This window comes from Citrus sinensis, chromosome 8 (genome assembly GCF_022201045.2).
Source record: "Citrus sinensis cultivar Valencia sweet orange chromosome 8, DVS_A1.0, whole genome shotgun sequence".
Classification (NCBI taxonomy): domain Eukaryota; kingdom Viridiplantae; phylum Streptophyta; class Magnoliopsida; order Sapindales; family Rutaceae; genus Citrus; species Citrus sinensis.
The window spans coordinates 3,629,268-3,642,499 of NC_068563.1; the positions used below are offsets into that span (position 1 = coordinate 3,629,268).

Sequence of the window (13,232 nt, forward strand, 5' to 3'; positions counted from 1 at the left end):
CAACCCAGATTAATAAAAACAAACCGGTGGCAATCTGAAGTGCAGTTCATGAGATTGCTTCATCATAAAAGGTAGTCTAAATGTCATGGAACAGAGAAAATTGTACAAATTATACTTCAAATGGAACAAAACAGGATCTGATTAAAATGTCATGGGCAGAGAAAATTCATCAGTTTCAGCAGTACTATGCTACTGGAGTTACATTCCTTAAGAAACTTGTATGAAAATTCTATTAAGAATTGGTTCAAGCCTCAAAATTTGTACAGTTGAATATGCTGTAAAGATGCCTCTGCTGTAAAACAAACCTGCAAATTAAATCCTGCGAAGTAAGCAATGATGTTATACTTAAATCTCAGCAATCATAGTTTGCCACATTTGTACGCACACCGAACATAGTACCACACATAAGATCTTTACAAAGTCGTGAGTAAAAGTAGAGGTTGAATGTTAATTAATACCTAAGACATCCCCTCCAGATTATCAGAGCTTCTAACAATTTGGGGGAAAAAAAAAGCCTGAACCAGTTGTTATCTAACCATCATATGGTATCAGCAGCCTGCATTCCAAAACCAGATTACATAGTCATTCCAGACATCAAGAGAATAATAATAACTTTCAAAAGATTATTTACCTAATAACTTTCAAAAGATTATTTAGCCACCAGTTGACTACAGAAGTGCTATTGAAACATCTTGCGATATTGCTTTTTCTCCTGCTCACGTCTTTCATGAATCTGTGACAAGTTTTACAATTTAAAACCCAGTTAAACATAACTAATTATTGCTACATAAATTACAAATTCAGTTTCATCTACTAACCTTCTTCTTAGCAACAGCAAGTTCCTTCTTTATACCACCTGAATGCACCAAATAACAAGTTAGCTACCCATAACTGATTCTAACGGCTGTTTCTGTGTAAACACTGACTTGGCTAGACCATTAATGCTTGTGTTAGACTCTTCAAATTAACAGAAATGAACAACTGAGTCGACTACAGATACATCTTTTGTGACATATTATTCCCCTATTTTCCAAGCATTGAAGTAAAAGCCAGAGCAAAAAGTTCTAACAAGGGATGCCATTCCATCATTAATTTTGTGGCAGTGGCTCAGTCAAAATTACTCACGTACCATCATTTGGCTCCAATTTTAGTGCCTTCTCAAAGCTTTCAACTGCAGCATCAACATCATTAAGGGCCATGTATGCCTAATAGATAAAAAGAACAATCATTAAGATTAGAAACTACCTCAGGGGACCCAAAATGCAATTACAACTTTCCAAACACGAGTAAACTATCCAAAATTTAAAGAAATTATAGCACCGAAACTTGTCAGATGAAGCAGAGAAACAAAGCTTGATTCGGTCAACTCCCAGTTGTTAGATTCCTTACAAAAGAATGATACTAACCTGACCTTGGCGAAACAAAGCTTTCACATTGTCATCTCCATCACGCATTGCAAACTCAGTATCCAACAATGCGCCTTTCAGATCACCCAATTTCAGTTTACAAGCCTACAGCAAATAGAAAGCACCAATTATCAAAGGAAAATAATCCAAGGAAAGAATAATAATAGTACACAGGCTTAGGAAAAGAAATAAATAAACATGCCGCCGACAAAGATGGAAGGAATAAGCCCCCACTAGAGGTTTTAGTGATCAGAAATACAAACACGTGCATGAGCTAAACTTGATCGGCATTAGCTTTTGAAGACTACAAGTCTATTTGTAACATAAACCCCCCCCCCCCCTCTCTCTTTAACACTGATTAAAAAAAAATTCAAAGAAAAATGTTCCACATAAATTTTTTTCCCCATATTTTTACATGGTATGCACTGGTAGAATTGTGCACATACTAGGAATTACCAGAAACCTGTCATAAGAAGGTCCACAAAGTCACAATTGACAGGGGAATTTAAAGAGAAAAAACCTCTACCGGAAAAACTCTGGTTTCAATAGATCATGTTACTTTGAAAATGAGTCAAACTAGTGCAAAAGTACGGGTGAATACTTATCATGACTAATCATTTTCATGGATGCTGCAGCTTTATGATATTCTGTTCAAACTTTATTACATAAACCTACATATTTATGCCCACAAATATGTACAAGTAAATGTGTTTGTACAAGAAAAATATGTTCGCAAGTACGTACATGCAAGTATATATGCACATAAGGAAAAGTGATGATCATTTTAGTCAAAGAGCTGTGAGGAAAAATATTTACATATAGAGCACTCATTGATCAAACATCAAAAAGCATGAAAAACTTACAGAACTATTTGTGAAGATCTGTGACTTTGTCTTTCTTAAAGATGAACTCTTCCCTGCAGAATCAGAGGGAATAGATTAAGTATAATCAGGTATCAGAGGCTCCGTAAAATTTGGAAAACGTTGTAAAATACCATAGTTGCAGTGAAGAGATAACTAACCTTCATCAATCCCTTCTTTTTCCCAGCAGATATCCAGATAGCGTAAGGCCTTCCGGTACTTCCTAAGTGCCATCTTATAGTCTTGTTTCTGCACATAATCATCAGTGTGGAATTAAAACTTCTATTGTAGGAAAAATTTGTAAAAAGAGTAATTGAAGAGTGATAGATAAACATGAGAACTACTAAGACACTGAAAAAGACGGTAATGTTAATTTCCTCCCGACTTCTAGAACTTCATCTTCGCCGAAGTACTATTTAATATACCAAATAAAATTGAAACCATCACGATACTATTACCTTGTAATGTTCGTTTCCAAAAACCTTAATAGAATCAACAGCATTCATCCACCAAGAAAGTTCATCAGGTGTCTGATCAAGGTCAGCTGGCCAATCAGGATATGAATCACCATCGTTGAAAAAATTAGATATCCCATCATCAGCCCCCTCAGGAATCTCTCCGCAATCTGTGATGGCAACATCAGCAATGGGGCAATCATTGTCACCAGTCATGACATGTTCTATTGAACGAACAACTCCCATTCCCTTAGTTACCCTCCCAAACACAACATGTTTCCCATCTAGGTGAGATGTACGAGTTGTGGTGATGAAGAATTGAGACCCGTTTGTATTGGGACCAGCATTAGCCATAGACAGCATTCCTTTTCTTTCATGTTTCAACTCAAAATTCTCATCCTCAAACTTCAATCCATAGATTGATTCTCCACCAGTCCCATCTCCAGCAGAAATATCTCCTCCTTGTATCATAAACCCTTTGATGACACGATGAAAGCGAACTCCCTGAAACAACATAAACCTAATTAGACTAAAAAAGCAGCATTAGATAAAAGATGCCGGGTAATCACGGCCCCCCACACCAAAGTAAATGGTAAACCTACAGTGCAAACAACTAGCCGGCAGCATATTCTATCAAATTGATACTTGAAACAATCTTATATCAAAATTTATCACCGCTTAGGGAGTCTTTGCACTCTCGAATAGATGATAAATCTTCGATGAAGAGATCAAACATGCTTCAAACAAAGTCAGTAATCCACATATTGCCTAAAAATTTGGAAAACAACTCACAATCAAAAAGGTCAACCAACCATCAAACTACATACACGAGACATTCAACAACCAGCAATGCCCTTCTAATATTATCTCCTCCCATACTTCTAAAGTACACTAATATCCCACAATTTGTCCCCTTCATCAAAATTCAAGATCATTAGCGTCACTTTATCATCAACAACTGGAACCCATCATTTACATAACCAACACAACTTCAAAAACACAAACACCCTTCAAAATGCGTGCCAAAATCATAAGATTATAACAAAGAACCAACCTTTGTCCCACAACAAATAATGAAAAGGTCAACTTTTAAAACAGAAACAGACACATTCATATAAACAACTCACCTTGTAATGAAGAGGGACACCAGTATTAGGCCCAATGCCCTTCTCACCAGTACAAAGAGCCCTGAAATTCTCAGCAGTCTTGGGAATCACGTCGTTGTAAAGCTCCACAATAATCCTTCCTTCAAGCTCCACTCCAATGCTTATGTCCAAAAAACACCTTGGTCTAGCCATCTTCTCTTTGAAGATTGTTAGAGCTCTCTGTTTGTTTCTGGAGGAAACAAGAAACAAACCCTAACACCGCTTGTTATTTATAGTTTGAAACAAAGAGCAGAGGGCGGAGAGATGGGGGTGGGGGCCCTTTGAGGTTTGGTTCTTGCTTGTTTTGTCTTGTGCTGCTGCTGCTGCTGCTGCTGCTGTTGTTTCGTTTTGTTCCTGGGTGTTTTTTCTATCTAAAATCTTTCGGGGTTTGTGTGGGGTTTTATGTAATTCTATAATTTCTCTTAGCGGTCCCTGTATATTTAAATATTTCGATTCAGGTCCCAAATTTTAGTTCTTTTTACAGATTTTGGACTGTATCCAGAAGAATCGATTTGATGGTAACCGTTTGGAAGTGGATAATATTAATAGGAAACCCAACAACCATTAATAATAAAAGTCATCTAGAATATTCATGGAGCTGTCGTTTATATTTGTAAAAAGCACATGCTTACAAACAGAGATCGTGTCCTTGTTGTTTGAAATTTTCTTTTTTGCGAATAGTTTTTGACGTGTTAAAAAAAAAAAAAATTTAATTTTATTATCCATTATTAAGAAATTCGAGTAATGCTGAGAAGTCAGCCTGAGATGACAAACAAACCTTAAAAAGGATTCAATATGCTATAATTGAAAATTAGGGCGAAGCTATACGTTATTTATTAATAAACTAATTATGTGGGTCAATATTTTTCTTCAAAGAAACCTTTGGGCCATGTTTGGTTTGAAAAAAAGGGAGGAGAGAAAAAGAGTGGAATGGAGAGGAAGAGAGAAGAGTAGTGAAATTAAATTTTGTTATTTAGTTTGATATAAAATTTAATAAGGAAATGAATTATAATTTTTTTCTTTAGATAAATTTATCATTTACCTTAAATATTAAATTATTTATATTAGTAATAAAAAAATATATTTATAAAAAATAAAATGGTGGTCTGGTGGCTAGCGGCGAGGTCCAGCAACTTTCCGACGTGGGTCCGACGACTTTCCGAAGAAAGTTCAGCGGTGATCCGACGGTAGTCCTGCGAAGTCTGGCGACTTTCCAATGGAGGTCCATTTATGTTATTAAATCAATAAAATAAAATTATAAATAATAATTATTAATGGCATTAAACAAGTTAAAAAGTTAAAGGGTAATTTTGAAAAATTTAGTTTCTAACATAAGAGGAAATTAAATTCTTCATTACTTGGTGTGGAATTCAAATTCTACACTATGATGGATATTAAATTCTTATATATTTTGTCAAACCAAATAATAGAAATAAAAAGAAAATTTAAATTACTTTCTTTTCCTTCATTCTCTTCTTCCAACCAAACACCACCTTAAGGGTTAGCGAGTGATTCTTCTTCTTCTTTGACCTATTTATAGAGTAAGATTTCATCCTCCATGGTAATTATATACACAATAGTTTAACTGTTAAAGTTTAATTCATGAACTACGTACTTCATATCGTGAGAGGTAACTTTGTGATTAATTATTTAGTTAACTTGAGTGATTGAGTGTTTCCTAAATAATTTTATCTAGTGAGATGAGCCACATATTTCTATTAAGAAGTATTTACTTAAAGACTCCTAAAATCTTCTAAAACATCGGTTTAAGACACCGGATTTTTTTTTCTCTTATTCATTTTTTTTCGTATCATTTAAATAAAAAAATAAAAATCAACATTTGATATTACTTAAATCGACAAAAATTAATTTTATATACATATATCTTTTTTTTTTTAATTTTCCTTTTGAAGACGGATTTGGTTTGTCATGGGAATCAACACAAAGAATCCCCTCCATTTTGTGTGAGGACTCACTCAATAATAGTATTTAATCCATCTTATTATTATTATTATCCCTCACGTGCAAAGTAGGGATGGCAATGAGGTGGGGTGGGAGTGGGTGGAGAGTACAAAATCAAATCACACCTCATTAAGAATTTGAGAATTATTTTTTCCCTCACTCCCCACCCCATTTCCCAAAAATTATTCAAAATTTTTTCCATTTAGGGTGGGGCTTCATGGGATCCCAAACCCGTAAACAATTTTACCATCCTTAGCTCATAGCTCTTCTTAGAACCTTCACAAATTACGGCATTATTAACAACATTACACCATTAAATGATATACCCTCTTGCCTATTTCTAACCCATCCTCTATCAAAACTCAAAAAGGGTCTTGGCCTTAGGTAATCAATATTCAATAATTCATTATGAGTACACTGAAAATGAATCTTTCATGAATATGCAAAAATGACAACGGGGAAAGTTGATTGATGTTTAATATTTTTCTTCTCTGAAATTAAAATATTGGTACGCACGTCGGTCGTGGGATTTATTTGTACCATAAGTTATCATCACGTGCATACAAAGAAGAGAAGGAAAAAATGTCTTTGCAGTGATCAATCAACGGTCACGTCTTGTGTGTCTCATCAACTTTCGGGTAAGATTCGGAGAAAAAGAGAGCCACTGCCCATATCTATGGTACCAATTGTACTAGTGAAAGTTTGAAAAAATGGATCATTTTTCAAATTTCATCGACAGAACCGTGTAATGCTATCGAATGGCTGTAGCCACAGTATGATACTATTGTCCCTATAATTTAATTGCTTTCCATCACGTCTCAAATTTTTTGTAATTTATGCTGCACCACATGGTTCGGGTCGGGATATATGTAACACAAGATTTTGGACATGTAAAGAAAAAAAATGTATGTGTGTGTATTTTTTTAAAATGCGGGCGCTCTTTTTTTTTTTTGTCGACAGACGGTTAAATATATAATTTAATAAAGTTATAATTTAACAGCATATTCGTGTTTAAAAAACGAGAGTGTTCGCACCTAAAAATTATACACACACAAAAACAAACAAACATGCATACATACATACATCATGCTTAAAAAGAGATGGCCTATTCGGAGCTTGATGATCACAAAAGTTCCATCACTCGAAGAATTTGCCGTATCTTGAATAAGAGTGATCACAACTTGCTTCCTTGTGATGCAAGTATGGCCGTTATTTCCCTAAATTTAAGCTAACGCTACGGTATAAACTATGCTTCAACCTTCACCAGTTATTATCACGAGCATGTGACATAAAAATGAAATGGGTCCTCTCTCATATAACAAAAGCACAAATTCCCCAATAATATTTTTAGATATAGACACCATTATAGCATTGTTAGTTACACCATCAAACGAGATAAGTATTGATAGTACGTAGAGATGTGATTAAATATTATTATTAACTATTATATTGCAAAAATAAATAAATAAATAAATAAAATGTTGGCATAAAACTCAGAATCAAATAATAACTCGGCACCTTTAATGGAAAAGTCCACTTGAGTAGCATAGAAAATACATTCCAAATTGTCAATATTAAAGCAACTTGCAACAAATAAAAGAGACAAATTTTGAATATAAAAAGGGTGTCTACTAAAAGCTGACTCGTGCATAGCGACGATAATCGCAACTCCCAAGTGGAGCACTTAAATTTCCACTCATATATAGCAGTTGTTGATTGATTAGTCATTTATTTTTATATGGAAAGTGGCATGAGGTTTATTTTCTTCCTAAAATAATATATAATCTATCTTACATAGACTCCAATTCTACACTATCACAACATTAAAAAAATAATAAATTGAAATTTAACTAAAAATTTGTGATTATGTGACGTTAAAGTCAATGGATGAAATTGTCATCCCTCTACTTAAAAAAAGAAAAAAAAAAGAAAAAGAAAACAAAGTCAATTTATGAAAGGCTGTGGTTTAATTATAAAACGAGAAAAATTGTGGTGCAACTGTAGTACCGTGCCATAGTTGTATTCAGCCGTTGGATCTCAATAAACCTCACTCGTTTAAGTAGATCCAACGGCTGGATGTAATTATGGCATGGTACCACAATTGCACCGTAGCCGGACCCTTATAAAACCAAGACTCACACAAAATTGAAAAGATTCATTGATTCACAAAATTGAAAAGATTCATTGATTACAAGAAGCCACAAGTTACCGGCATTTTTTCATGTCCATTTATCATGCCTCTCGATCAAGTCTAGACTTAGCCCAAGACACATTTTGAGTTGGGCCATTTGTTGTTGTTAAACATGAGTGGTGTCCATAAATTTATTTACTTCCAACTAATGAGAGGGCAAAAGATTAAGTAAAACATGAACACACCACGGATGGTCTAAAGATAAGTGACAAAAAATAATCAAATATTATCTCTTTTTTTCAATTTTTAATAATTGAAATAAATGGAGCCAAACTTTTATGCACAAAATGAAATGATATGGGCTTCTTTGAAAACTATTAAATTAAAGAAAAAAAAAACTTATAGAAGGAATGAAACTATCGGCTTTCATGATTCCAAATTTATATCCCAAAAAATTTGACTAACTGAGGTGTTATGAATTCTAATTCACATCTGTCGTAAAATCAAATTACTACTTGATAAACAGTTACAAATGGGCTTACAAAACCCAAGCAAAACAGAACCAGATGGATTTGAGCACAGCACAAAGGGGAAATTACCCTTATACAAAAACTTAAATTAGTGCCCTCAATTTCGTTGAAGAAAAAATTACATAATTAAATTCCACTCGAGCAAAAGCGGGTACTAAAAGGTTGACTGACAGCAGAATCGAAGATTTGAAAGTGAAAGAGATAAAAAATTCACTAATAAAAGAAGACAACACAGTACACAGTTACACACTACACAGAGAGCTAGACTACTGGAGTCATCAGCCTTTTACTTTTGAGTTGAGGTGAAAATAAATGGTGTCTCAGACAAAAGCTGCCTGCAACACATGATTCTCAAAACACAATCAGATTTCTCCCTTTCTCTATTATTTAAATTCATCACATACATCACCAATTCACCAGGCATCATCTTATACATACGACCTTTTAATTTCCAGTAGTCTAACGAGTGTGTTTTTGTCCTATATACCTTCTAAATTATTTATTTGAGGTCTCAAATTATATATATTAGAAGAGGTAGAATGCGTTTGAGATTGATGTTAGAAAGTTATAATTTTTTAAATTACAGTATTAATATATTTACTATATATTATTAATATTTTTTTATAATTATAGTTTTTTTTTTCATAGCGGCTACAACTTAAAAAATACAGTATCTCAGTCTCAAACAGAATTGTAGAGTGCGTTTGTGGCAGCTGCATCGTGGCTGTGTAGCTGCCTCAAACGCGTCTGGAATCACCTAAATCCGTTAAATAGTTTCTCTATCATGTTAATATAGAAAAAAGAGTCTTGTGCTGCATCACTGTGTGTACAAAAGTGCAAACTTTATCTTTAATCTATATTCATGGCTCGACGTCTCACTACATTTATAGATTCATTATACTTTAAATAAGAACATTGACGTCTCATGTGAGGGGGTAAGTTAAAATTAATCTTTCATATTTATTAAACTCAAACCCGCTAACTTAAATTAACTTCTAAGTCAAACGATTTTTCTAGCATATCAAACGTATGTGGAATAACATTTTAGCTTTTGGGGTATATGAAAAAATGTTAATGCTGGTTTTGTAAAAGCTATGGTTTCTGGCATTTTCTTGATTCTTGGGAGAGAAAAGAAGAGGTGGGAAGCGAGACAAATTTGCGAGAGAGCCCAACTTTTTACACGTCTCTTTTCCATTATTAAGCCTCTCTGCACTTTTGCTTTTATAAACAAATATGTACGTGATGCATTGTTGGCTTAGCTTTTGAATTTCTCAACTCTTCTACTGAAACTTGCAAGCTACTTTTTTTCTTTTTTTTTTATGGAATTACTGCTCAAACTATAACTCATATTGTATGAGATTATAACTGATATTTACAAATCAGACTATTACTGATACCAACTTACATCAATACTAATAAAATTCTGTCCAGATTTTAATCTTCACAAATATTCGAGAATATCTATTCTTCACTCTTGGATAAGGAGGAAGAAACTTACAAGCTCTTAATTGGTTAAACCGAGAAAAGTTTTTAGGTTAATAAAGAGCAAAATAAAACACATTCACTGATGAAAAAGGAGAATATATAGTTATTAAAAAAAAAAAAATTGGCCAAAAAGAGGCTCTCTTTTTTTTTTTTTTCCCTAAACAATATTCTTAATTCTTGGCAACATCAATTCATTCTCCGAAATGTTCATTAATTTATTAATGACTAAAACCCTAGTGTCTCTTATGCCCCAACAAGGAATGTTATGATGCATTTATAAATGCAAAATCTGCAAACTTTCACGTTCCCTCCTCATAACAAGAGTATCCTATGCCACCAATAACACAGTAATTAACCTACCCAATTAAAGTTGTCGAATCCTCATCCGTACTCGGCCATTTTCTTTTATTCTTTTTGCCATAAACATAAACTTGAAGCATTAATTTTTATAAGATTTATAAATAAAAAAAGGAAATTTACATGCCCTCATAAAATCACATAAAATAATAATACCCCACAAGAAAAATGAAATTAAGAAATTAACTTTAAAAAAAAAAAAAACTACCCACAAATGATGAATAGGCTCAAAATCAAGATTCAAGATTCATTTTTTTTTGCTTGTCTATTCTCTTGATGAACTGGCTCTTGTACATGTTCCTCTTCTTTAATTTCTTCTTGTTGTTGAGGTTGAGGTTGAGGTTGAGCTTCCTCCACTACTACTACGGGTTCTTCAACGGGGATATCGGGTCGGGTGGTGCGATGTGGAGCCGGGTCGATACTACCATCAAGACAAGAAGAGCACTTCCTCTCAACCCACCCTTCAAAATCGTACTGCCCGCTACCCATGATCCGACGACCCGTACACAGCCTCCCTATCATTCCGGCTATCACCCCCAAGATGGTGATCACCGCAAGAACCGCTATCACCGGCCCGACCGACCCGTGACCCGAATGGGCCGTGTACGCTTGCTGGGTCCCCTCCACCGCCGGCGGTGGCTGCTGCCCAATCACTGGCATCGACATACTCACATAAATTTATCAGGGTTTCTGCGAGGTTTTATGTTTTTTTTTTTCCGTTCTTGTGTAACTTTTATAAACAATTTTGATATTTGTTGTGGGAAAAGCATGAAAAATCAAATTATTATTGGTACATAAAAGGTGATGGAAATGAGAAAGATAAGCAATGTGGGATTTTTTTTTTCTTTTTTTCGTTTGCTTTTCTTTTTATTTGGGTTGTAAAGAAAAGAAAAGAAAAGAAAGTGAGGGGAAAACTTGAAGGGAAAGTCTTGTTCCAATGGAGAAAATGGGTTTCCTCTGTTGGGAGAATTGCTTCTGGTACTGAAAGGAAATTATTATGAGAAAATGTTTTGAAATGGGAAAAGCCAAATGGACTGGACTGGGTTCGTTGGGAGGTGCAGTCTCTTTGCTTTGGCAAAAAATTGAATCACATGTTGAGTGTACCTGAAATTTTAATTAAAAAAAATCACAATTTTTTCACTTCCACTTTTAGGTATTGAGCCAAGAGATTCTGCATGAATAGTGATACTTTTATGAACAAATATGTTAAAGTTTGAAATAAAGCTTTTTATTAATTATTTTGGTTATTTATAATTAAGTGGCTAACTAAAATTTATATTAGAGTTGAGTCGCATGATCTGAAAATGTATTCAGCTTTCAGATTTCACGAGAAAAAAAATGGGAGCAATCTTGCATGAACATTTTAGATGAAGGGCCTAATGGGTGTTTTATAAAAGTATTTTTAATTTTTTTTCAAAAAAACAAATTATAATGCCAAAGAGTATCAAACAAATGATATAATAACACTTCAATAATGTCAAAAACACTTTGAATCACACTCCAAGTCCAAAACACTTCCAAAAAGGTTAGAGGAAAGTGTGCTCTTAGTGCTCTTACTCATTATGAAGAAAGCCCTAAAATAACATTTTCGATCTTTATCTTCACTTTTGTACCTCTTTTCTTTTCTGATTATTTATTTATTATTATTATTGTTTATTTTTGGCACCGAATGAAGGAGCTCAAAGTGCCTTCATTCGTTTTTTAAAAATTGTTTAGTTAATTATGGGCACAGGATAAGTTTGCTTTTTTATGAAAGGTCAAAAAAGTTACATTTAAAAGATGTCCAAAAAGTTGCCAATTATGTTCAAATAGTGAGCCAATCGGTCCATCTTTTTTTTTTCCTTCCTTCTCCTTTCTTTTTCATTCTGTCCCACTATAATGCCATGCTGGCCCGTAGTGATGGCTAGTTGTATTCATAGAATTTGCCACAAATGTTTCTTGTGAAGTGTATAAAATATGTGTTTTTATAATTCGAACAGAAGTCCTTTTTTTTAATAAAATAAAATAAAAGATTAAAACTTTTGATTACAATATGTTCCGTTCTATAAAAGATTATATTTAAATTAGATTAATAATACAAATACCCTTATGCAAACTAAGTTAGCAGCTTACTTATCGTAAAGAAGCTGTTTAGATAAAAGGATCACATGACCCGAATAATATTTTTACTAACTATTTTTACTTTTCAATCAATCACCGAATGCAATATAAGTTGTTAACTCAATTCGTACAAACATATTTATATAATTATTTGCGGTTTATCATTGTTAACGTATAATCAACGTAAACATTTATATTTTCTAATGTAAATTTGAGACTTGATAATACTATTGACTGTAATTTAACATTATGTCATTAGCGAGATAATATTATCTTACCTCAAAATTGTATTTAAAATTGTCTGACTTCAAAATGATATGTAGAACCTGTACACATTTGCAAGGAGAAGAACTTTTCAAATTACTTCCCAAAATTGAAAAATAAAAATCTCTTCTTAATTTTTAAACTCGCCATTGTTATTATTTTTGTGCTATATATATATTTTCGAATTATGAAAAGTTGGAAACTTTCATTAGACGCTATCTTAATGATTAAGCCTACCAAAGCGTTGGCTGTGTAGAATTTTGTATAGGAGTCCGAGAAAAGGATAGCTCTTGCTTTTACATAATTCACCTATATACCCCCTGACACAAGTCACATAAGGATACAGAAAATTTTTCGGGTTCATTAAAATGATAGAACTGAAAGATTTTTCGGAATTATATTAAATTGCTTTGCACATTTTGAAATCCAAAAAATTGATTATTAAAAAAAGAAATTAAAAAGCCTAGATGGGTAAAAAAAAAAGAAATATTGAGTAAACAAATCTCGAGAGTCAGCATGGAGAATCTATTCAGAAAG

At 33.4% G+C, this 13,232-nt stretch overlaps 2 protein-coding genes across 3 annotated transcripts; both read right to left on the reverse strand.

The window, feature by feature from the left end:
- Window positions 1-83: 83 nt before the first annotated feature.
- On the reverse strand, window positions 84-4,239 carry LOC102610492 (peptidyl-prolyl cis-trans isomerase CYP40). 2 transcript variants are annotated; one of them, XM_052432930.1, is made up of 10 exons: window positions 3,849-4,239; window positions 2,725-3,225; window positions 2,428-2,515; window positions 2,270-2,322; window positions 1,407-1,511; window positions 1,130-1,205; window positions 819-856; window positions 632-733; window positions 459-556; window positions 84-305 (listed from the first exon to the last, which is right to left on the reverse strand). In XM_052432930.1, the coding sequence occupies exons 1-8, from the start codon at window positions 4,017-4,019 to the stop codon at window positions 680-682; spliced, it is 1,086 nt and encodes a 361-aa protein (XP_052288890.1). In that variant the 5' UTR covers window positions 4,020-4,239; the 3' UTR covers window positions 84-305; window positions 459-556; window positions 632-679. The 2 variants fall into 2 exon arrangements, with proteins under 2 accessions (XP_052288890.1, XP_052288891.1); XM_052432931.1 differs by having other exon boundaries at window positions 84-319.
- Window positions 4,240-10,571: 6,332 nt separating this feature from the next.
- LOC107177264 (uncharacterized) lies at window positions 10,572-10,997 on the reverse strand. Its single transcript, XM_015530888.2, has one exon. The coding sequence runs from the start codon at window positions 10,995-10,997 to the stop codon at window positions 10,572-10,574; it is 426 nt and encodes a 141-aa protein (XP_015386374.2).
- Window positions 10,998-13,232: the final 2,235 nt, after the last annotated feature.